At 42.0% G+C, this 26,520-nt stretch overlaps 1 protein-coding gene across 2 annotated transcripts; it reads left to right on the top strand.

Annotated features, from left to right (window-relative positions):
- Positions 1 to 870: 870 nt before the first annotated feature.
- On the top strand, positions 871 to 19,985 carry znf574 (zinc finger protein 574). Of its 2 annotated transcripts, none has more exons than XM_069695559.1 (10): positions 871 to 923; positions 3,268 to 3,425; positions 7,687 to 8,869; positions 8,999 to 9,213; positions 10,252 to 10,431; positions 10,576 to 10,670; positions 14,063 to 14,157; positions 16,145 to 16,293; positions 17,276 to 17,563; positions 18,966 to 19,985. In XM_069695559.1, exons 2-10 carry the CDS (start codon positions 3,270 to 3,272, stop codon positions 19,563 to 19,565), a joined length of 2,961 nt encoding a protein of 986 aa, XP_069551660.1. In that variant the 5' UTR covers positions 871 to 923; positions 3,268 to 3,269; the 3' UTR covers positions 19,566 to 19,985. The 2 variants fall into 2 exon arrangements, with proteins under 2 accessions (XP_069551660.1, XP_069551661.1); XM_069695560.1 differs by lacking the exon at positions 871 to 923 and adding an exon at positions 1,261 to 2,203.
- The last annotated feature ends 6,535 nt before the right edge of the window (positions 19,986 to 26,520 follow it).

Here is a 26,520-nt window from a genome sequence, read left to right as displayed (position 1 = left end):
CAATTTGGCCTGCGAGACTAATTGTCCCTCAGTAGCTACAATAACAATCTCAGATTATGGAGTGCTGTATATTTTATAAAGTTTGTGTGTCTTAAAATAACAATTTAAGTGTTCAAAAATGAGACACGCTGTATTGTGAACAGGGTCAAGAGGGGGGCTGGAGCCAGCTGACACTGGGCGATGGTGGGGCACATTACAAACAGGTTGCAGGTCCATCACAGGGCCAACAGAGCGAGACAGGCAACAGCTCACACCTGTGGCTAATTTAGAATCACCAATCAACCAACACACGTTTCAGGAGGTGGAGAACTCTAAAACGACAGTGCGAATCAATGCACCGCCTGGCTGTTTCAAAATATGACTGATGATAGATTTTGGTCATTAAACTACCATATGCATTATCACTATCTATCTAAAGCAAAGTACTTTAAATGTCGGTGGAATAGGATAAAAAAAAAAAGTACAGCATTTCCATCTGAAATTTGGTGGACTCTAAAGTAATACACAAGAATCCTAAAATTGCACTTGGTTCAGGACCTAAATTAATTATCCACCACTGTCCAGCAGTACCCAGGGAGTCTGGAGTCCAAGGGTGCACCAGCAGCAAAAGTAGCAGGGACAGTGCAGGGGTTCAAAGGCACAGACACACATACACATATATATATATATATATATATACATATATATATATATATATACATATATACATATATATGTCAATGCTCTTGAACCCCTGCACTGTCCCTGCTACTTTTGCTGCTGGCGCGCTTTTGGACTCCAGACTCCCTGCGTTGTGTACTCGAACGCTATTGGTCAACGCGCGGACCGATCGAGCCAATCAGATCGAGCCTTCTAACAGGCAAGAAAAAAAAAAAAAAACCCTGAAGTTAGCCTATTTCCTCGACCAGTGACGCCTGAATGCGGTGAGTTTTGTTGAATTAATCGCACTTATTTTACGCGAACGCTACTTTTTCCGCGATCAATTTGACACCGATGTGTGTATACGGCGGATTTCAACGGGGGGGGAGACAGCTAATGTGAACTTTTCGTCTGTCGCCGCCATTATACCACCGAAGAAGCGTATCCCGCCCTCTTCCTTCGGTTTCTTCTTCTTCTTCTTCTTCTTCTTCTTCTTCTTCTTCTCCTCCGTATCAGAAAGTGAAGCACCAGTGGTCCAAGTGGTAAAAGGGATATTAGTCACCAGCTGGTGCGACTATGCCGCCCGCTATCAAGGAATTAGCTGTAGGCTGTTTTTTTTTTTTAAATATATTTTTTATTATTATTAGCTTTCGAGCTAGCAAGGGGAGCGTGCTTGAAGCACGCCGCGGACACGTTAGCTGTTAAAAAGATGGCCATCGTTTCATGGAGAGATAAAGCTGCTGGAAAAGCGAGGTAGCTTTCGCTAAGCTAACCGCTATGCAGCCGAGTGACGTCAGCCCCCCCTGCGATAAACACGAGCGAGTGTCGGCTAACGTCAGGTTCATCCTCCGGCGTGCGTGTCATAAAATGTCAATAATACCGTTTCGACTCGAGTTTAAGTCCACCTGGCTCTCAGGAGTGACTGGTTGTAAAAGGGACAGGTAACGTTTGGTTCTTGCAGGTGACGCAAACCCGCATATCACCTGATCCTTTATGGTGGATCTGGGGTGGAGCCGTGTTGCACAAATGCAGCGGGTTTTGTATTTCTGCAAGTAGGATGGACAAAAAAAAAAAAATGGCACCGGGCATCATTTCAACGAGGGGGCAGGATCAATATTTTTTTTTCCTTCTGATCAACAAGTCCCACGAAAATACTGAAAACGATGAATTCATCCCACCATCAATTATTGCCAAGTAGTAAATGCCCGTTGAAGCTTGTTGCTGTGTATTATAGAACCGTTTCTGCCCTAAAAACTTGTAAAAAAAAACAAAAACGCATCAGTGATTCACCCTGATGTGTTCAAGGCAGGTGGACACGCCGTCCTGCTGTACACACTTGCAAAATCACCAAATCTGCAGCTGAAAATAGTGTCTACCAACTACACATTTTAATTGTGTTTTAACAAACATTAGCGAATAACTTGTGTGCTTTAGGAAATTACTTCTTTGGCCAGATGCCTTTCGAAAAAAATGAAACTATTTTTGTGACCTGTTTTCAAAGATTTCCGTCTTTAGTAGGGACTCATTTTGGGACGGGCTCCTACCAGGCTGGGGAAGTTGAATAGTAAGTAGAGATGGACTAACATTGGCTTTCATCTTTCATTGGACTCCTCAACCACACACAAAAATAGGGACGGGTGATGGCCCTGAAACAATATCACGATATTTCGGGGTATGTCTGCGATAACTATATTCTTGATGATATATAAGTGTTATAGTTTTATATATCATCATAAACCTAAAAGTTTGCCTTCAAACATTCAGCAAACTCTGAACATTTTACACTGGTTTCGAAGTTTCATCTTTTGTACCCAAACCACTTCCACAATACTGAAGTCGTTCACGTTTTTGGACCAAAAGTAACATATTTCCTACTGTTGTGTCAACAAGTTCAAATATTACCTTTAATACGATATTAAACATAAATATGGCACATCCCTTCACAGATATATTCTGTTGTCTGCCAATTCAAGTGATAAACTAGAAAGTATGTCACATTGGTGCGTTTCAAAGATAGAAGTTTTGTGTCTTTCATTGGGGTTCTTCTATTTGTATGGCTCTTTAATCAGAGGAGCCTTGCTTGTGCGGTATGAGGTCTGATGGTATCCAGTGAGTGCGAAGGACTGCAGAGATTTTGTTTTGATTATTGTCACAGTCGGCAGCGGCATGAGCTCGACTGCACGTCTAGAGGGTCCAATTACAGTACATATCTAATTGATGTTGGAGCTAAGCATCAGCTCAGCCCAGGAAATGGCACAGAGGGAGAGACTTTGCAAGGTCTCCACCTGAACAGAAAGCTGCATGGTCAAAATAACAATTAGCTCTGCCTCAGCACATGGTGAGTAATCTTGGCAACCCCAGAATTAGCATCCCGGCACTCTCATCTCGATAATATATGCAGACGCTTCTTTTCATCAGGAGAGGGCAATGTTCACAACCTAACTTCAAATGTAATACACCGGTGGATAGGCATCAGTATAAGGCTCACGTCGTGATATTACTTTCATATTCAAAGCATGCATTCGTTTTGTGAACTGTTGCACCTTCATCTAAATCAGTTTTGCATTGCTGCGTTTCTTATGAAATGTTTTTTTTTTTTTTTTTTTTTTTTTTCTAATCCCCTGGCAGCCATGGAGACTACGTCAGTGTACATGTGCTTCCCCTGCTACCAGGAGTTTAACACTCTGGAAGAGGTCCTCAAGCACCAGTTGACATGCACCGCTGAGGAGGAACAGCCAGACACATCTGCAACAACCCCCGTCACTCTTCCAGTGCTGCAGACACGGGTAAGCACTGGCACAGTCGACACCCCTTTCCATCATATGTCTGTCCAATTCGAGTTTAGCAGGTTAATAAAGGACTAAGACTCAATATTGTGATCATTTGTCCTCAAATAACCAACTGTGTAATCGCATAAAAACCTCTGAATCATAGCTGGGGAATGTCATTGAAGTGACAAGTACAACTTTAGTCATAAATTGACAATGCTCTGCTGCTCGTCACAGCAATAGTGACCTTGGTCAGAGCACTTAACATTGCGTTGTTTGTAATTATTTACTGACTCATTTCAAGGTGTTACTGTGTATTTATACCTGATTTGGATGATTTAATAATTTTAATCATAGAATAACTATTAGGTTTTTTTGAGGGTTTGATAGTGGCCCAAAAAGCTTTAATACATGCTGATGATTTATGTTTGTGGTGTAATTGTTACCTGACATGACACATTTTCCCTTTATTTAACAAGCTAAAATCTTTTTTTTCATCATATTTTCCAAGTGTTAGAAACCATATATTTTTTTTTAAATAATAATCATATTAATAATTAAATAAAAAAATCTTCATCCTTAATTGACTATGCTAGATTCCCCATTTCCATTTGACCTACAACATGTACATGCACATGCACATACAACATACTATTAAAAATATTCCAGAATATTTGTTATAAAGCCTCTTTGCTACTTTGGGAACCATCTCGATTCTACTCGACTTTACTCCCTTTTGGTACCGGGTGCCTGGATTTAGTTTTTCACTGCAGAGTAGCCCCACAATGCAGCGTTGTTGCTATAGTGATGTCGCATGAAATTGGCGGCACGTCCTCCTCAACGTGACGCGTGCACAAAAACAATATGTGGCTGTTTGCCACTGCAGAGAAACGAGTTTTGTTTCAGCACAGGCTGAAGGCAGCAGAAAGAAAAAAAAACTGCTGAAAAAAGGTGAACAGTGCAGTGAATTAAAAAAAAAATAGAATTGCAGCTTTTATAGTCACCTGGCTAGTGAGTAGTTGGCTCGTGACTTTGTGGAGGAAGTCGTGTATCATGCACGCAGTGACGCACTGATTGCGATGATTCTCTCTGACCAATCAGTGGTCTGCAGTGTTTTCACATCACCTTGTAGTATTGGCTGAGCTCGCTTGGATCCTCGATGGAGGTGATGCCAAAAATAGTACCAGGAACTATCCACAACTTTTGCCCAGTGGAAAACCAAAAAAGGCGAGTAGAGTGAAGCCAAGCTGGTACAGGCAGTGGAAAAGGGACTTTAGTCATAGTATTAGTACATTTTTCAGACCCCTAAATTTTACCCTGATAAACTGACAATGGTTGTGTATTAAGGCCAGAAGATTATTCAATATATTATTTTCTCTAAATATAAGTGCAACCTGGAACTGCTTCCTGTCTAGCATACTGACAGTATAACACATTAGCACGCTGTTTATTGGAGTAATGTGTCACTAGTGAGGCAAACCGGTGTAACGCTGGTAACGCTGGTAGTACATTTAGTTATGGACTGTAGGATTCTCAAATCAAATATTCTGAATAAGCTCTTATATGCATACATCGTACATGTTAGAGTTGTTGGATAAGGTCTGTTCTCAAAGTGTTGGTGTATACAAGATTTTCTCAAGTCAGAGCATATTGGGCTGCTTAAAGGAAAAATGTGGGTAATATAGATAGAACCAAGTACTGCTTTATTTTTGGGCATTAATTGGATAAGTCACAGTAGAGGAAAGTAGGAAGAGAAGGACATGATAAAGGTTGCAGGCCAGATTAAGGTCCTGGATGCCATATTTATACGGTATCCGTCAAGGCCATCTGAATCACCAGAATGTTCCTCATGCTCCAGTAATAATGAATAGTCTGTTTTTTTTTTGTTATTTTTGTGACTATCGTACCCTTTTGCATCTCTGTTTTTGTGTGTGTGTGTGTGTGTTTTCCCTCCGTCTCCTGTTTCTTGTATGTAAATATGGTTGTATTTCCATTGCTGGGCTCATAGTGCATTTGAGAGGCCTGCAGATTTTTACATAATGCCCTGTATTCAGGATTTTTACATTTCGTCTCGTTGGGGGGAAAAAAGACCGTTTTGTTTGAAAGTTGTATAACAAGATGAGTTATTCTGTTAAACTTTGACATATTCAGCTGGCTGGTGCGGTAGCTGACACTTTCTTTTTCTTGTCTTTTGCCTTTCCCATGACAGCTTCGGAAAGCCCTCAGGGTTAAAAGCAGTCATTGGCCCTCGTTTAGCAGTACTGCACGGCTGTCTGAGCTCGTGCCCAGACTCCCATCCTTACAGTCTTCAACACACGCCCATAAAGCACAGTGACACTCATGACAGACAGATTGCGTCCCGAGTCGCCAGCGGGAAGAGGAGCATGAGAAAGGCATCAGTCAGTGCCAACCTTTCTCCTGATAGATCGCTCATTGGCCTTCTCGCGGACGAATCAGCTGAAGAAACACTATAAAACCTGTGTACCTTATGGCTTCCTGGTCCTTGCTTTACCGTCAGTGGGTTTATTGCAAGAGTCCTGACTGCGTTAGCTAGATTATCATAATTTCTGTGTACATGATGAAACATTGATATGAAACAGTGGTTGTTGATTTCCCAAATCAATGCGGAGAGAGGGAAGGCTCTAAAGGAGAACGTTATGCAGACGTCTCCTCAAAAACAAGTCAGGATATTACTTTTTGGTGAGTTGCTTCTTAAAAAGCACACCCTGCTCTAACTGAGCAAATTCACCCCTTCTTCTGATTTCCTTTTTTGATTAAAGTGTAACTCACCTGTCACATCCGCAAACGTTACTCTTCAACATCCTGAAAATATTCTCTTCAGATGTGATTTGCGTAGTTTTAACAATGTAATGTGGTATGACACGACATTTTTATCACTTTTAGGGCTGACCAATACCTTAACTTCGATACTGGTTTTTTTGTTCAATGCCTAGTTTATAAAAAAGTTTAAGTAAAAGAAAATTACATTACACATTGCGATACAGGTCTTTAGTATTAATGCCGTTTAGAGGGGGAGCGTGTATATCAGGTTACTTTCTGTAGCTACAATTAACAGATGTCCTCCAAGTGCCTCACATGCAAGTACTCGCTTGACACTAACATTTACCAATTTCCCATAAATTCCCCACATGCAATTAGTTGACGCCAACCTGCTGGCTGCACACAGAGAGGCCTCCGGTTACTACAGTGAATGCAACCCAGACAGGTGTACGGCCAAAAATCTGTTCTTATGTAAGATACATAAGTTGAAATCGAGTGATTTTTATGTATGTGGGCGTGCCACCCAAGTAGACGCTACGTACTGCTGTTGCTCACTTAAACTGATGAGATTTTCTCCTGCATAAATAGAGCAAAAATTTTAAAACGAAAATGTGTTGGTACGGATGTAGCCATGGCATCACAATTTGGTACTAAATAATAAGGCATTTTTCTATACTAAATACTACCGATCCAATTGGGTCAGTGCCATAAAAGTATGGCAGTTCGGCACCCAACCCATATCACTGTATTTTCTTCACTGTGTGTCAGTTGTTTTTTTTTACTATTTATATATATATGACTTGGCCTTTATGTAGGTTTATAGTGGCTTATTCAACTGTCATAATAGCGTGCGTGTGTGCGCGCGTAAACTGGTGATCATAGGTGCAGCCTGTGACCTCTTTTATTTGTGTTAACATATGATCAGTATTTGTGTATGAATAAAATACACCGTAATGGAAGGTTTAAATGCAATCAGAGTGCTATTGAATCACCAGACCACATGTGAAGGTGGTCGTCAGCACAACAATACCACAACAAAGGCCCACAAATCATAGCAGTATGTGAGTCATGTTGAACCGCTTTGATTAAGGCAGTTCCAGATGCCTTTAACCTCGACCTTGATGTTCTGTTTTTATCATCTGAATGGATGGAGGGAGCAAATGTAAAACCCTGTGGAGTGACCTATTCAACCCTGATGGGCCTTTTGATAGTTATCGGCTCGGCTCGGTTCAGGCCTTATCTCGGCTGTCTGGAGCTCTCGCTGGATCCTCGGCTCTAAACACATGCCGCTCTAATTGACCTCAGTACCTCAATAGTGAAATATCATCCCTCATCTGTCAGACAGAATAAAATTAAAGAAAAACGCTGCAGGTTGAAACTGACTTGAAACTGCTATTTGATGATTATTACAATTTATTTGACCATGGAAAAACAAAAAGTGAGTGAAACATTGAAGATAACCCCTGATATATTCTGTTTTTCTGTCTCATCTTTGCAGCAACAGGTATTAAATATATCCAAGACAGTCCCACAGGTTGAAGTCCAAGCAGGATACTCCTCCCTGCTGCCTATTCAAGGTACACTCAAGCTGCCTGCAGCCAGTGCCAAGGTATCAACAGACAAGCCCAGAATCCTATACCAGTGTGGGGATTGTGATGAACTTTTCAAGAGCCTCGACCTTTGGCAGAACCACCGCAAAGAAGGGACATGTCAGCAGTCTGCCCCCGGCAAGTCAAACCCTGATTCGCAACCTGAGCCAGAGACCTCCTCAGCTGAGAACCCAACTTCACCTTTAAATCCAGAAGATTCTTCTTTCTCGCAGAGTGAAACGAGCCAAAACATTAGGCCAGAACCGGTGGATGAATGTGTAGAGAGTGTAGAAAGGCAGGAGGTTGCAGAGACCCCTTCATCTCAGAGCTCTGATCCTCCTGTTACTGAGGTGATAGTTTCAGCCTCTAGTTTAGATGATTCGTCTCCAAGGAGGAGAGGGGCAAACAAGAAGCCTAAGCCTGAACCAGTGCTCCTGTGCGTGGACTGTGGCTCATGTTTCGGCCTGGTGTCTGAGCTAGTGGCCCACCGCAAGACCCAACACGGCTTTGAGGAAGCTCTGCATCGCTGCTCCGTGTGCGGGGAAAGCTTTCTGAACACCACTCTCTTCCTCTATCACCGCAAACAACACCGACAGAAGGGCGAGGAAAAGGTGGCGGTGGTTCCTGAAGTGACGTCAAGGGAAGAAGTTAACACTCAGAGCAATGGGACCGATGAGCCGGAGCAGGCTGCCACTCCTTCCACCACCGGTGTCACGTCCACTTTCACGCAGCCTGAGTTATTCATGTGCACCCAGTGCGGGGAGAGCTTTGACGATGCGGGAGGGCTGGTCACACATCGTAAGCAGAAGCACTGTCTGGAGGAGCCACTGCACAAGTGTTCCTACTGTGGCGAGAGCTTCATGAACACCACCCAGTACCTGTATCATTGGAGGCAGCACCGCTTCACATCGGTGACAGAGGTGGCAGATGGCGCTGAATTTGGTGACGAAACGGCCTCCACTAAACTTCAGGATAACTCGCAAAGCTCAAAGCATCTGCTCTCCTCACCTGCCTCTGCTAGTGAATCAGGTTCCCCCCTTCCTAAGAGAAGTAGGCCTTCTTTCAGGATCCTCAGTGGAAATGCACTCAAAGGTAAGTGGAATTCATTTTAAAGCCCATTTCAACTAAATTCCCACACTGGGATTAATAAAGTCGAAATCTAATTTGGATGAAAACTAGTTGCAAGCTGTTTTGTCCCTAAACTGTTTTTTATATGTTCAGGAAACAAGGGTTCAGGCACTAAAGATGATTTAGAGGGCAGTACTGCAGCGGATTCAGACAACACCAATCACCCTCCACCTGCCAAGCTGCTACAGGACTGGGCCCGCACACCACTACCTCACGTTTGCCCCTACTGTGACAAAACCTTCACCAGGCGTGTCTTCCTCCGCACCCATGTCTACAGCCACACCGGAGAAAAGCTCTTCACATGCAAGGTGACAATCACTAATCTAATCAAAATGTCCCTCTCCCGAGTCTGAGGGAGGATTCGCTTTGATGTAAAGATCATTTAGGTTGTGCAGTGGCTTTGATCAGATGATGCAATGCTTCGTCGTGGAGGATGACACAATTTGAACCTCCAACCTCATTATATTTGACAGATTTCCTGGTGTCTTTGCACAATGGAAATTGTCAAAAAAACATATTTTATTTGAGCGAAGGAAGCCATGTAGTTGTCCACAAAAGCTTTAGCACCCTTGGGCAAATGATGTTGGAAAAAAAGGACCGTGATGACAGAACAATGAAGTAGAAATATTCTAAAACATTTTGTATTCACTACAATTACTATATTTGTTTTAACCTTCATGAAATATAAAGTAATGGTGCATTAACATTTGAAGAAATGCCCATTATATAATGTCTGTTTGTTGCGGGATTGTATTTTTCTCTTTTCACTTTAAAAAAAATCAGCAGGATATGTAATTTGCCTCAACTTTTGCTTTCAACTATACAACTTTGATTATTCCCTTGAGAAGATGAATTGAGAGTGTCTATCCCCTTTTGATTATAAAACAAGTGTTTATAAGTGTCAAAACACTCTGTTTACAGACAATTACACACAAACCATATTCAGCAACTTTTCCATTTGTATTTCAATAAGTTTGTGATGTCACAAACTCTTGGAAGTGTCATATGACCGCCCTGAGCACTTTATCTGGAATAAATCACAGAGCACTCATTCTGATGCAAACTAGCAAGCCAGAAAAAAAATCAGCAATGAAAAGAGAGGGTGGTTGATATCAATGCATCTTAAAGACACAGACACAAACAGTCTGTCTTTGGTAAAGCTCCAGAGAGAAACTTAAGAGATGTAAAACTTTATTGAGATGGTTTTTGTTACTTAAAAACTTAAATATCTTCCTCTGGATATCAAAACCGCAAATAATACAACAGGAAATGATCAAATATGGGACCTTTTAAAAAGGTTGTAAATACAACTATGGCACTAATCCTAGTTTATTGTTGTTTTGAAGGTTTGCACAAAGTCGTTCACCAACTCCCAGAGCCTGCTGCGCCACAGCATGAGTCACACGGGCAACAAACCCTTCAGCTGCAACGTTTGCGTCAAAAACTTCTCCCAGGCAGCCTCCCTGAAGAGACACCAACTCATTCACACGTCAACACACCCTCGCCGCAAGCGTGGACGCAAACCGGTACAGTCTCCACCATTTTACTGTTTATTTTGTAATAAAAACTGAATTTGATCTTTAAAAAAAAAAAAAAAAGAATCATTGTAAATAACTTTTGAGGAAATCCTTTTTTATGATTGACCTTGACTGTTATGTCCATCATTGCAGGTGTGCACCTTGGACAACGATGAAGCTGCTCATCCCTTCTGTTGTTCTAACTGTCCTTCACGCTTCAGCACCGAGGATCAGCTGAACCATCACAAGTAATAATAATTTGCTAACATCATTCTCATTTTTTTTTTTAAGCCTCTTTTATTTGCAGGTCTTAGTGGAAATAACTGATTTTCCAACTCTGTTCACCACATAAATACATTAGAATTACAGGTCCAAACAGAACCCAGGGCAGGATTTAGATAAAGCCTTCTCTCCCTCTCGCCATCAGCTGTAGGAGCTGAGCCGTGTCCGACTCCTCAGCAAGACCTTTAAGCTGCGTAGCAAACGCACCGAGATGTCTGGGTGCCCTGGAGCTCCAGCCACATATGATTGACAGACAGAGGCCCAGTAAATTAAGATGATAATGATAACAACCCAGAACTGGGGGAAGAGCCTGGTGAACATGTCTGAACAGGGGGAGAGCAGATACCCTACACCACGGTGTATATATGTGAAATAAAACGGTGTAAGATTAAAGCACTAACTTTACACTTTATGTGGAAATTGCATACCGTTGTACCAGCAAATAGGCCGGTCACAATTTCTACATAATCATTTGATTGCGATTATTTGAGCTTGCTCCTTTTAATGATGCCCTTCTTCTGCTATTGTTTAAAGGCACACGAGTCAGGAATTACCTTCAACTATTTATCTCAAGGCGCTTAACTTCTAATATTCATCTGACCATATTTCAATGAACCTTTACTGAGATTAACACAATGGAGCATAATTTAGCTGCAAAACCAAACATCACAGCCCATAAATTGACACATCCTCCTCATAAGGTGTATGTGTATAATTAAACAATGATTAGGTTTTTTATATTGCTATAATAGTGGCAATAAATGAACAGAAAAAGATAATTAAATTGTTTGCCGTAATTGTTTGCATGATAATTAAACAACTAACATTTTACAATCGTGACTGTTAGGACAGTACTGTTGTGGATGCTGTAAAATGAAATGTAAAAGTTGTCCATTTATTTTATTTTTTTTATCCTAAATGCAGTGTGCTAGAGACAAATTTAGAGCAAACAGACAAAAGCCCATAAAAGTTACCAAAACTTCTGGATTATGCTTCTGATTGCCTTGATACTGACTGCTAAATCCAGTAACATGTTGTAAGAACCGGTGGCCTAATTTAAATCATATAGGGGAAAAAAAAAAAAATCAGGAATCAGTGATATGGTTTATTAGTTAGGCGGTGCAGTGGTTACTGCTTTCTGTATGGAGTTTGCATGTTCTTCCTGTGCCTGCGTGGGTTCTCTGGGTCCTCCGGCTTCCTCCCACCGTGTCAGGTTAATTGGTGGTTCTACAAATTGCCCCTAGGTGTGATATGGTCTTTGTTATAGATATTTAGATATAAGTTAAATTTCTGGTTATGTTTGTGATGCCTCAGTTGGTTTATAACATGTCAGAAAATAGAGAAAATTGCTTTTCACAGTGTCCAAGGTGACATCCTGAAGTTGATTGGTTAGTTTGAAAAAGATTCATTTTGACAGAGCGGTGTTAACAAGCTATTTCCAGAGCTTTTAACTTCAGCATACTGAACACACTCAAAATGAGCAGATGCAGTTTGCTCATACAGTCCGTCACCTACTGAAAAACACTTTGAGTATTTTTGTTCCCAAGTTCACAAATACATCACACTAAACAGCAATGTTCAGTCTCCCATCGTCAAAGATGAAGAAAAGTGTCTTCGCATTTGAACAGCTGCAGTGTGAAAATGTTGCTCATTTGCATGAAAATTGACTTCAATACTTATCAAAATTATGCTCATTTTCTTTTGCTTGACAAATCAATTAATCAACTTACCATTTTAACTCTAGTCAGTGAAATACGTACTTTTAAGAGTGACACTGTTGGTACGTTACTGCTGCTCATCAAAGAACCTCTAGCTCGGAGGAGAGGTGGCCCTGATTGAAATTGTAATTCTTCCCAGCTGCCTCAAGGTCAGCTGTCCCTGAAATATTGATTTCTATTGTCTATTTAACAGGGAACAGAAACAGTCTGGCCTCTTGTGCAGCCCTTGAAGGGTCCTTGCACGTCACCTTTAGCATCCTGCGCTATTTTAAGTGACTTGTGTGATTAAGTACATTTGCAGCAACATCACCTGAAAGCAGTACAATTTAGTACAGTTATGAAGATGTGATACAAATACTTGAATATTTAGTAAAGGATGAAGTTTTTTTTCCCCCCAACTTAAACATTATATGTATTTGTTGTGATTCATGAGAAGCTGCTCAGAGCAGTATTTTCTTTTTTGGATGCTGGGAAAGTATGCATGATGCAGCATTAGGTGAATACATCCTTACACCTCTCTCCTCCCCTCAGGCTATTACCCATGCAATGGATAAATATAGTCTAACTCCTCCCAGTTTACTGCTGTTCTTTTATCTTCAGCCGGTATACACTATGCTAATGGCCCTTATTAGACCTGAAGTACAGCCAAGCACATACTTGCTGGTAATCCTACGAGTCACATACAGTAAAGGGTGGCAGTTCAGACCGAGCATGACTTTTTATGTGTCTGAATTATGACTTATATAAGTTTTTATATTGGTAGATTTAGTTTTTTTTTTTTTTTTTTTTTATAATGATATTTTTAATTTGAAATCTAGCTTCTCTTCTTCTATAACATAAGGAATTATATATTGTGTGTTTAGTGGGGCTGTAGCGGTCCGTGTATTCGTACCAAAACATTTGAGATTCGATGTGCGGTACAGGCCGTGTGGTTATCAAGCTCTTACTGTCAGAAGTCAGTCAGAAGTTAATTTATGCCGACGTACCTGAGCTTATGAAACAAACGATCATTACTATTAGCTCGAGTTCCACCTTGATCGCTTTGGCAGGACGCCGTTGATCGTCTGTCGGCTAAAGCATGCTAGCAGGGTTAGCTTTTAAAGCTGGGCGGAGACTGTGCCAGTTTTACTAAACTTATACAAAATGTTTGAGTTGTAATTGGCCTTTCTATGCAGCCAGAATCTGCAACTTCTCTGCTCACACCGTGCTGGTCAATTAACCCCCCCCTGCTCGCTTTCATCAAGTGAAAAATCCAGTAAAGTTTTTTTTTTTTTCTGAAACGATCTCTGTTTACAAAAGCAGTGAAAGGTTGCACTACTTTATGCAGTTCTAAAGCTGAAATTGCACTGCTGGCTTTAATGGTTAACTTAATTATAAATATGCAGCACTTGTCTTAATGGACATTTTTTATTTTATAGTTGTGAGTAAACAGCTCAGGCTTTTCTTACTGATGGGATGCTGCATTTAACAGCCTTTACTTTAAGAATTGCGGCCAATTCGAAAAAGAAAAGGAAAGGAAATTCTTCGGTTTTCTCTGCTTTACTGAAAACGAGGATCATGCAACACCAAGAACTTTGTGCACTATTACATCGTTTGTGTGGTTGTGCTTATAACTTGTTAATGTTTGTGTGTCCGAACAGATTGCTCCACACCAGCCACCCGTTCCCTTGTCCTGAATGTGGAGAGGCCTTCAGACGCAGGAAAGACCTGGATCTGCACTCCCTCCTGCACCAAGGTGAGAGTCCAAGCCTTGGCCTTGCATATATCGGTCACCCCAGTTTTTATGCTGAGCAGGACCAATGTGAGTCATCTGTGCTGGACTATGTTTATTGTCATTAAATCTCCACTGGCGTTACATATCTCGCACTCTTCACCATTTATCTGTGAGAAAGTGACGAATTGTGGCCGACACACCAAGAAGCCAGACGCAAAGCCCCCGTATGCCTCGTCGTAACGGAAACCAATTAGAGATGATGTTCTTATCAGCACAGAATGCAGTGAATTAGTATTGATTAATGCAAAGTCGGCAATAAATGACACATCAGCGTGCCTGGGTGGCCTGTCTTGTTTATTTGCAAACATACATCCATGGTATATGTGCATTGTTCCGCCAATGCTTTAGGTCAGTGACTTCCCATTGATTTGTGTGGCATGTGGAATGGAGGAGGAAGGTGGAGGTAAATGAATTGGGTCAACATGTTGACACTACATCTTAATCAGGGGGGTGTTGGCGCGGCAACCTCATTAGTTAAGCTTGAGGAGTCAGCGTGCAGCAGGGGTCAGAGCTACGTGGCTCCTCTGAGAAAGATGATTGGAGAGATTGATCTATTGATCAGTTCAAGGCAATAGGCTGAGATTGTCCTTATTAAAGGTTTAATTAGAGGGTCCCAATAGGGAGCAGGGTGGGATAGACAGTACAGATGGTTAGCAGATTGCAAGATATTGGCATGACGGGCTGTGGACATACTGATGAACCATCAATGTTAGCAGTTTCCCAGCCAGCTTTTCAAGAGCAACCCAGTGAGAGTTTGCTTTGCTTTGCCAGAATGTAACAACGACACCAGCTGAATAGGAATGAATCAATTAATTGATGAATTATCTCATTGGCAGAAAATGAGTATGCAAAAATGTCGGCAATTAAATAGGAACTTGTTTTGCTGTTTTCTCATGTTGCATAGCCCAAGCAACTAATTAGTTAATCAAGAAAATGAGTATCCAGTGAATTTATCATGAAAATATAATGTATATGTAGTAATTAATAAAAAAAAAAAAAAAGTCCATTTAAAGATTCAAGGTAAAATAATGGGGTTACTCGTTTTAGGTGACCGACACTCCACAACTCCCAAATGTTTCACATAACTTGCCACGAAACATAGAAAAATTGTAACGCACCACTCAAAGTTTTCCCTTACCGACATGATTCAGATACCTCAACTCTGTAAATATCAATACTGATTACTGATCTGATGTCAATGTGCTTTTCTAAAATTTAAAATGTACACACCCGGCTGCATCAAATTGTCCAGGATTATTTGTATCTCTGCTAACCTAATGCTGTAACAGAGTCTGTGGTCCACTATGATGTAATGAATAGTAATACTAATAGTAAAAACACAGATCTTTGTTATGACAGTGACTAAGTAACTCTATTTGATATGGATGTGTCACATCAGCCTGATACCCTGCGTTTGTTGAGAACTGCCTGATACCAGTCTGGTAGTGGTGCATCCCTACAGAACAGCAGCAAATCATCACAGCTGGATTCAACAAATCTTATAGTCAGTTTTGTTTTCTTCAAGAATTAATTATATATATATAGTCAATTAGTCTATAAATAAAAACAATTAACAATCCATATATATGTATATATATATAATTTATAGACTAATTGACTAAATGACCAGTTGTTTCACTCGCTACGACACAAGTTCATATTTTTTACATCTTGTAGCATGCATTTGTTGCCTTGAACTCTCCCTGTGAGATCACATTATACATAGCCATTAAACTCTGGCATATTCTTTGTTGACACGGAAAAACTGTGTGCATCTGACAGTTTGCCCATCACCAGCCATTTCTGTACGTACCACCTGTCACTTCACGATTGCTGGCACAAGGTCTGGCAATCGGCGCTGCCATCAGATATTAACATGGCACAGTGTCTTGTGGTCTGAACAGAGAGCACGACCACCTGTCTAAAACCTGACACTGTTCCATTACAGACAAGCAGCCAGCGACATGTCCTCACTGTTCATCCCAGTTTGTCAACCAGTCCGTGCTGGAGATCCACCTGCAGCGCTGCCCTACGTCAGAGGAGGAGAGGAACACTGGCCGCGGAAGGGGCCAGGGCCGCGGACGTTGCACCGGGCAGGTTGGGAATATCATTCATGGATATTTATATACCGCCGTTGCGAGAAGCATTGCGCGTTGGTGTTGTCTGTCCGTCTCATTTTTGTGAACTTGTTTTTTTTTTTTTTTTATCTCGGGATTGCCTTTTAAGGAATATCCTCAAATATGAAACAAACGTTCACTTGACCCCAGGGGATGAATTGATTACAATTTGGGTGTCAAAGGTCACGGTGACTCCACAAAACATGTTTGTGGACATATCTCAAGAATTCAAATGCTATTTTTGACCAAATTTCACCAAAAATATGTAACGATGAAGTGATGACATTTTTATATCCAAAACTTCAAAGGTCAGATTCCCTGCTCCATCAGAATGTTCTGCAAAAACCCTGTCTGGTCATTATTTGGGACCATAACTCAGGAACAGAAGGAGATGCCCACCTTGAAACTGTGGTGATTGTATAGATCGTCTCTGCTGTTGGGTTGAAGATTGCTGTGAAGCATCAACGCCCCAGAATTTGTAGCCTCTTTGCAGCAACCTCCATTTTTGAAGCCTTGTTTTCTGTCATGAGTACAACTTAGTATTCTATCAAAATGTGCTTCATTGCCCAAAGTCTTCGTTACATATTGTATATTATGAATCTGGACAGATGTGGATGTAAACTACAAATTTACTCGTTGGCAGAGGAATACAACTTCAAGGTCGTATTTCTAGTTTTAGCAGGTTTTCCCTGCTTGAAAAAAAAAAAAGACACTCTGAGTGGGGTTTGTTTTCACTTATTGCGTAGCTGACCGAAAGGAAATGTTGGCTTACTCCAAGAGCGGTGACATCTAACAAAGGTCCCCATTTGGAATGGAACAACAAAATTGTGGCGGCGTCATTAGACCATAAGGACGCTCTTTGCATTAATCACCTCCCTCTTTCTGGTCTCCATCTCCTAACCTTCCGGTTTGTCTCCCTCCCGTCTCTTTTCCCATCGTGTCTTTATCCCCCCCCCGTTCAGATTGAATGTGACCTTTGTGGCCACCGTTGCATGACCCAGGAGGGCCTCGACCTCCACCGGTTGTCCCACACAGGCCAGACACCACTCAAATGCCCAGTGAGGCCTTGCCGCCGCCGATTTACCTCCAACAGTGCCCTCGAGGAGCACGTGCTGGCGCATTTCCAGGGAACGCTCGGCAGGTCCAAAAACCGACCCCGCTTCCGCTGTCAGATTTGCCACAAGGAATTTTCCTACAATTCCACCTTCAGTGTTCACATGAGGACACATACTGATGAGAGACCCTTTGAGGTAAGAAGTGTGTGTGTGTGTGTGTGTGTGTGTGTGTGTGTGTGTGTGTGTGTGTGTGTGTGTGTGTGTGTGTGTGTGTGTGTGTGTGTGCGTGCGCGCGCATAAAAAGGGACTTTCTCTCAGCCTTCAGAGTCATACCTTGTTCTCTTCATACAAAACATTCAAGTATTTGTACACCTGTATTTCAAATTGAAATCCAGGGCGACCTGCTGCCCCTCCCCTCTTCATGGTTGCACCCGTTCGTAGCTGTGGCCGTCTCGCTGGTTCCGGACCACGGCCATTTGTGCAGTGTGTGTCCTGCGGGTGTTTCCTCCCTCCATGTGTACCTGTGATTAATGGCAGGGCTGAGTTAGGGCCTGTCAGCTCCCCTCTGTGCCTGTTACTATTCTGGGATTCTCTCTCTCTCTCTCTGCTGCTCTGGTGACGAGGCAGGACATCAACTATAGACCCACCCGAGCCCATCTCGGCATGCCGGGCTGTAGAAATTGATTTAATGTTTGTGGCTTCGCTTTGAGCCACATCTATCGGGCACGCTAAGGACTGAGGTTCAAGGAGCGTTGGTTGTCAAACACGGAGCCAGTTATGGGGATGCATTTTTAATTGATATCAAATACGCCGTGTGTTCCCGTAGGAACACCCGTATTTGCTCGGTGTTGTAGAGAGCAAATTCAACAGGAAAAGTAATTCTATTAGAGTACCTTTCACAGAGATACTGAAACTGGAGATCTGTCAACAGGGATTACAGTTTCAATCTGAGTGTCCCCGGTGGGAATCAGATTAAAGCTCAATAATATCATTCGTGCCTCAGGTTTAATCAAGTATCTAGTTGTAGTTCGTTGTCCGCACTCTGGCGGGCGAGCAGAGATAATGTTGGCGTGGCAGGGAAGGTACAACTGTAGTGTGATTACTTTTATTTAGAAATAGCTTAGCTATCAGCTTCTTGTGCTCTTTGTGACTGAATATACTCCGTCTGAGCTGTAACATTTAGTTGTAGAATCGATTCAGCAGACAATGACAAAGCAGAAAATGATAAATATTCTCTGTCCCCGACCTGTTAAATGTTAGTGTTTGCCTGTATTCCTTGTAGTAAAACAAACTATTTGGAGACATCACCTTAGTTTTCAAACTGTTTTCTAACGTCTTATTGACCAAACAATTGATACATGAAACACTTTTATTGCTTTGTATCTGTCCTTTGTCTCTTTTCCTCCCCCGTAACATTTTATTTTCTCTGCCCTGCATCTGCATAAAAATACAGAGAGAGGTCTCCCAAAATGTCGATGTCTGTGAAATGTCCGCGCGGCTTCCTGACACCCTCTCACCTTTTTTTTTTTTTTTTTGTGATATTTTGTCCACTTCCCCCCCTTCTCCGCGTCCCCTCTCTCCTCCGTCCCTCCAACAGTGCTCCACGTGCGGCAAGTGCTTCCGCCAGCTGCCCCATCTGCAGGACCACGAGCGTATCCATAGCGGCCTGCGGCCTTTCTGCTGCTGGATCTGCGGCAAGAGTTTCAGCGTGGCCGCTCGTCTCACCGAGCACGCCCGCACCCACAGCGGCGAGAAGCCCTACCCGTGTCCTCACTGCGCCGCCGCCTTTCGCTCCCGCTCCAACCTGGACAAACACATCCGGCTCCACGGAGACCTGCCGGTGGAAATGGGCGAGCAGGTGGTGCACGCAGCCGAGGCCGCCCAGGTGCAGAAAATGCTGAATGGGGCCGAAGTGCTGTCTTCTCTGGCCACCGCGGCGGAGGTTGATTCCGGCACGGTGCAGACCATCTACGTACTGCAGGGAGCTGAAGGATGTGCCGAGACGGTCATGATCCCGTCCGATCAGCTCAGCGGCATGGACGGAACCTCGCAGGTCGTCATCCTTCCCTCCTCTGTTCTAGGAACTCAGACCATCACTGTTCCCACTATCACCATGGGCGGGAGTGAGATCACCATGGTGGAGACGAGCCAGTCGCCGCAGCATGCGATTGAGTTCATCGTGGAGGAGACTGTATGAAGAGCGGACGCCGATGCAGATAACGGCGACAGCGCGGTAGAGACAGACCGAAGGCTTAATTGAGTCGATTGAAGGATTTAAAATCTTGAGGATTGAAGTTATTACCTTGTATGTAAATAGTTTGGTAGATTTCAAAGCCAGTTTAAACTTAAAACCCTGCTGGTGTGGTTATTTTGCAATGTCCCTTGAGCAGATAATACATTTATTAACAGTGCTGAAACAGACATAAACTGCTGACTTAGATGTTGATACGAGGAAGAAACATCCAGCGGTCTTTCAAACTAATTGGAAAAACAGGTCGTGAAATCGGCCCTCGATTGTCTGCAAGCGTTTCTTCATGGGCCCCTATTTATTACGGCAAGACGTGGTTGCCCATGAAATGTCCTCTGCTTTCTTTTAAAAATAAAACGCTTCAGCTTTTACACTCGTGAGCGTCCATCATTTTATTAGGAGGATGACACGAGGGCATTGGCCCCGTCCCATCAGATGGAATGAGCTTTACGGGTCCTGCTGTAAACGGCCTCCTCTGGCGTTTGACAAACAGTATGAAGCCTTCTGCCGAGATATTTAAACACCTGCTCGGCAGCGGTCGGTCCACTGCAGCTTCTCAGATCGTCACGCGCGCGCAAATATTAGCTCAAGGTAGAGTAAAGTAGATTTATGCGTGTAGATCAACCATAACGTTCCAATAATTTGAAGGACATTAACGGTATTGATTGGTTTTGTGCTGTAATTACACACAACAATAACAGAGGTACGTTGAGATTTATGATGATCTAGCTGAAGTACAGCATTATGCAGTGGCAAGTAGTGTAATGAAATTATCCAGCACTTGCTGTATAGTTATCAAAAATAATGATCCTATTTGTGTCTGAATTGGAAGAGGCATAATGTGATATAAGTTTTGCCAGCGCTGCAGTGGCCCATTATAGCGTCCAAAGCGCAGTTTATGGCCGTCTCCCACCCAGCGGTTGCTGACAGGGGGGGTTTAAAGCCGCACGCACGCACGCACGCACGCACAGGCACTCGGTCTTAGTTTGTTTTCATGTCATGGAGGCAGAAATGCTGATGATTGTGCGGGGAACAGAAACGAGGAAATGGCAAGCATTTCTGCAGCGCGAGAAGCACATCGGGAAATAGAAGAGCAAATAGAAGTCGGTGCCAAACGATGCGGTCGGTTTTCATTGCTTTTCATGAGAGAGTCAACAGACAACCAGTCAATAAATACATGTATTATTTTTTATTATTTTTTTTTTCTCTCTCCTTCCGAGCAAATCTTGAGCGCTGATATTCCGGTGTGGGGGTTGGGGGGGTTTATCGTACCTGCTGCCTAAACATGAAAACGGAAAATAACACTAACACCGAGGTGCGAATCGAGCGGTTGACGCTGGCGGCGAAAGCACGAGACCTGCGTGCTACGTCGAAGCGGTTTGATTGAGGTTTACGCGTCTTTTTGTACAGATGACGGGACGTCGTCTGACCGTGTGCGATCCGTAGCTCTGACTTTACTTTGTTGTTGTTGTTATACATTTTTTTTTTTTCGTTCTGGGCTTTTAACGAGCATAAATGGAAGAAGAAAAAAAAAAGCTGTGAATGTAATTTAAGTTTGATAGTTGCCGGTTGAGGACAGATGTCATGTATGTCTTGGTCGTTAAACAACTATCTCTGCATTGGTTCAACAACCAAGATTATAAATGCATATTCAAACTGTCCATTTTGGGATAGAGGATGCAATAATTGTGGACAAACGCAGCTATTTTTTTTTTTAAGCTGTTTTCATTTGAACAAATTAATAACATGTTTTTTTTACAATGTCATTTTAATCAGATAATCTGAAAGTAATGCAGTAATAGTCTGAAAATGGAGCATTTAAGTATAATGTTAGCACATAAATATAGCTGGTGCCTTGATTGAAATAGATGCAGAAAGATGAATTGTGAAAATGTGATCGCACACCATTGTGTTAAAAAAATACACACGATCATTAAAATGGTGAGATGTTTGGTCGTTGAATTATGGATCACGGTAGCTATTAAATTTTAAAAACACTTTCAAGGACACCTTTGATCCCTCTGACCTCTCAAATAAGCCTTCAGTTCACATAAACTGGGATGGAAAACTGAAAAGGTTTTTCTATTCCGCGCCTCATGGATGAAAATACTCTCAAACCATGAGAAAATGATTTTCAAATCACGCATGTGCATCGCTGGGAGGAAGATAAACTTCTCCATGTTCCCGCATGTGTTCTGGCTATTACAATTATGTCTTTAAATTATTCATGCTATATATAGGCTGTCGAAGCAGGCAGAGATTAGAGGGTCTTTATCTTTTTATACAACCAGATGAAATGGACAATTATGGAGCTACATGGGCACTAAAATAACCATGAGGTTGAGGAATGTCCTTGTTGCAAATGGAAAAAATAATAAAAAAAAAAATCAGAAAGGAGTACGGGCAGTATAGCTTCTCTCACCCTGGGCAACCCTTTTATTCTCACCTCTTTTTTTATATCATAAACACTAAAAATACACGAGTGACCCTCAGGAGAGAATGTGCATATTCAGCTTTCAGCTCTCACAGTAAACTCGCTGACATCACAGTGTCCCTCCCGAGCAGGTGGAGGACACCAGGAGCTCTGTTTGCGGCTCTCATCTCAAGGTAAGAATATTTGTACAGCAGCTATGAGGTGGTTAGCCGTGTTTTGAACTATTATAAATCACTGTAAAGGTCGCTCAAAGGTTCGGTGCGCGGCATTTTAGGGCATCTATTGGCAGAATTTTTTTATTTTTTTTTTATTATTATTATTATTTGTGTATAATCACCAGAAACTGATAATTGTTCTGTTTTTGATGTTGGAATGAGCCGTTCGTACCTACATAGGGAGCGGATCCTCCGCCGCGGAGCCTGCCATGTTGTTTCTTCAGTAGCCCAACAGGTACAAGCAAAGCACTTTTGCATTTCCTCAAGAGTTTCGCCGCCACCGTAGGTTCTCCTGCACGCTCTTCAGGTGGTTTCAATGCGCAACCATACGTCTATCATCAGTCATATGTTATCATATATTATCAGTTCTTTTCTTTGGCTATCTTTTTAATTAGCTAATTAAATAATGTATCATTTAATGTGACGTTTCAATCAAAAATTCACTTGGGACTTGTAGCTGTTCCAGCTATTCCTCACTTTTAGTTGAGTATTTTAACAGGTTTTTTTTGTTTTGTTTGTTTTTTTACACCTCATCTTGTTTTACTCATTTCAGCCAACAAACAGTTACCTAACAGTATCCGCCTCTTAGCAACCCAGCGTTATTTCGCCTGTTTGTTGGTGAACATGGTGTCGCTAACTGTTTCAACCCAACAGTTACTCCATTATATGCATTACTTTGTCCAGTTTAACCGCTTAATCACTTTGAACTAGCTAACTATTAAAAACAATAGACCCATTAGCTGAGACATTACAAATATTTTTTTCTATTATTTTAGCTGACAAGTTCAACAACCTACCCAGGATGATTTTGAGGGATATTTGTGAGCGCTCTCTTTTAATAAATGTATTGTGTTTATTTTTGGCACAGTCATGTTGTTTAAGGAGCACCGTGTAGGATTTAGAGACATCTAGCGGTGAGGTTGCAGATTGCAATCAACTGAAAACCTGTCGCCTCACCCTCCCCTTCCAAGAGTGTAAGAAAGTCTCTGAAAAAGTCAAGAGTTTGGTTTGTCCGTTCTGGGCTTCTTTAGAAACATGGCAGTCCGTTGAGGAGGATCTGCTCCCGATGGTGATACAAAGGGCCCTTTGAGTGATTTGTTTCTGGTGATTATATATGAATATTATATTCGATTTCTGTCATACCCCCCCCCCCCCACCCCCCCAAATCAATGAATTTGAATTTAGGAAAAAAGTTGTCTGCGTGTGCAGGATGTGGTACTACATAGTGGCACATGGTCTGAAAGGTTTGTTCGAGCACAAGCCTTGCAGTAATGCGATAATAATCGGACTGGAGGATATTATAGTACATCATTGGAAATAAAAAAAGATACCGACGTACAGTAAACTCCTATACAGTCACTATAAACCCACTAACAACCGAGTCCCCAAGGAAGTATAAAAGACATGCTTTCTGGATGGCAGTTTTATTGACATCTTGGCAAGTTGGAGTTACCGGGCAAAGCTTTGTTTCCAAGGTAACGTGACAGAAAAATTCTCTTCACTGACAGATTAGCACTGTGCTGAAAAAAGACATGCAATTTAGCCATGGTGACATTTTTTTAAATTTATATATGATAATAACTGTTATAATGTCCTTTTTTTCAGCGACTTGTTTAACACTTGGCTTCATGTATGAGCACTCTTAATGGATTAATTGCTGCAATTAAATATAAAACTAACACATTTTGCCCAAAGAATTACATGCAAAACAATTAAATGTGTTGGAGAGGCAGCTGATTTTATCCAGCGAATAAACAAAGAATAAAGTAAAATTTATATATATTTCTGAGCGATGAAAGATAAATATCACAACACAACTAGTATACGGCCATTGAAGGTCAAACGATTTACTAGTGAACATCACGCATACTAGTAAGTCAACAGGAGAGGTAAATTATCATAAATCACATTAAGGTCAATGTGCTGTATGTGCAGCACTACACAATACGTTCCTGCGAGAAAAATTATACTGTTTTTTTTTTTATAGACATGTTTTATTAAGTTGCATTTATATACACTGCATAGACTACCACAGATGGAAATTCAGATTCTCAAATGACAATGGTGACCTCTGCCTGAGGTGTTGTTACATATTTGCAAGTCAAAATTATGCATCCTTAGTGATGTTTAGCTGCTCTAGTAATACTAATCTTCCTATCCGTTTTGCACATGTAACCCAGTACCCACTGATGTAATTACAGCTGCAATGTGGTGAAATTGTAAGTGCACTTGACGAGGTTTAGATGATATACATTCAAGTATCTGTAAACCTAAAAGTGTTTTTGTCTGCTTAAATCAAAGCATCAACATTTGGTTTATCTATTTTTTTTTTATCATTAAAAGCAATCTTATGTGTTACATTAAAGTATGCTGTTTGCTAAATTAAAGACTATACTTCAGTTAAAGATTTTTCATCCTAATTAAGAAAACATTCCACTTCGCGCACAATAATCCGTCCTGAAAATAAAGTCGGAGTTAGAGGGCGTGCAGCAACATGATGTAGTTCTTTGTGTTTGACTAAGTGAGTGCACTTATGCAGACTTACTCAGTCGGTTACAGCTGACTTCCCAACTTTATTATCATATTGTAGTTATTAATGTATGATTGACCTATTTAAGTAATGGTGTACATTCATCACTCTATGCCTTGTGATTATATATTTATTGCGTGTATATGCTTCCTCTCCAACCTCTGTCCTTCTTATTTTCTCCTTCCTCTCTGTTTTTTTTTTTTTTTTTTTTTCCATCATCATCACTCCCCTGTTCTGTCTCTCCCTCTCCCCCCCCCTCCCCCCCTGCGACACAGCCTCTGTCTCTCTCTTTGCTGAGGTGGCTGTACCTGCTGTGACTTTGACAAAGTATTCTCCACGTGTGTAGTGGTGTATTTCTTTGCGAGGGTGCATGGGAGTGCCTGTGAGCATGCGCTGCTTGCCCTAGCTTCATTTTCAGTTTGCAAAAATTTGTCTCGAGTGTTGCTTTCTTTTAACGCATGCGGCGTCCATCTGTGTATGTGTGTGTGAGCACACTGCAGCACGCTCGCGCTTCCATCTACTGCTGATGTCATACTACACTCCTCTGTTCTGTCCTCCATTAGCCCTCACTTTTTTTTCATCCCCTGCTCTCTTGTTCACCTTGTTTCTGGCTGTGTGACACCCAACCTTCTCGTCGTCCCTCCCCCTTTGCCACCTCCCCCCCTCCTGCTGTCTCCTCCCTCTGTGTCCCCTCCCTCATGTTTGCCACTTCCTCCCTCTCTCATTGATAGTGAAGCATATGTGACTAGAATACTGAGGAGCTAATCATTATTCCAGGAGCGGAGCGCGGCGCTCGTGCAGAATGTCAATTCCCCCTCCCCACCCCCCCACCCCTCCCTCCGTCTTCCTCTCCCGTCCTTTGCATGCTTTCTAAGCAATAGTTAACATGGAAGCCACATTTATGTTCTTCAAAGAGAAAAATTAAACCCACTTACAAATACACATTTGCAATTGCAAACACCGGGCTTTTTTACACCTGCAGTGAAGTGTATGTGTAATGGTTAAGTGAAGTTTACATTGGCGCTGGGGATGGTGTTTGGAGTGTATGTGTGTGTTACATAGTTGTTATGTAAAAGCGCTCCACATCAATTTGTCAAGAGCAAAGTGGTGTGGGATGGAGAAGAGAGAGAGAGAGAAAGAGACAGCTGTTGAATGCATATTTAGAGAGGAGGAAGACTGAAACAGAGACTGACAGACTTTCAGTGGATGCAGTGAGGCCTAAATCATCAGAAATATCAAGGTAAATGGCCTTATTGTAGCTGTGCATGATCAGTTATCATATATATATATATATATATATATATATATATATTCATATATACCTTAATATAGTATGCAGTTCATATGCAGACAATCACTGTCATTGCAGATTCAGTGTCACCCTGTAGTGCTAAAAAAAAAACATGTTAGAGGTAAATTAGACTACACACACACACACACACACACACACACACACACACACACACACACACACACACACACACACACACACAGAGATACACACTTGGACTGCGGGGGCGTGTGTCAGTATGTGTGATGGAACGGGAGAGACAGCACACGGAGACTCCTCCTGACTTCTTGAAAACTGCAGCTGTGGGTCACAGCCGGGGGTAACGCTGTGTACGCAGCCCTCCAACGCGCACGCACGCACGCACGCACGCACGCACACACACACACACACACACACACACTCACTCACTCACTCACTCACTCACTCACTCACTC

The sequence above is a fragment of the Brachyistius frenatus genome, unplaced genomic scaffold, assembly GCF_029030835.1.
Source record: "Brachyistius frenatus isolate BFR_SWC_R1_liver_20210118 unplaced genomic scaffold, ASM2903083v1 Contig_20, whole genome shotgun sequence".
In the NCBI taxonomy this organism is placed as follows: Eukaryota; Metazoa; Chordata; class Actinopteri; family Embiotocidae; genus Brachyistius; species Brachyistius frenatus.
Note: the sequence above shows the minus strand (reverse complement) of the source record. Positions and strands in the feature narration are given on the sequence as shown.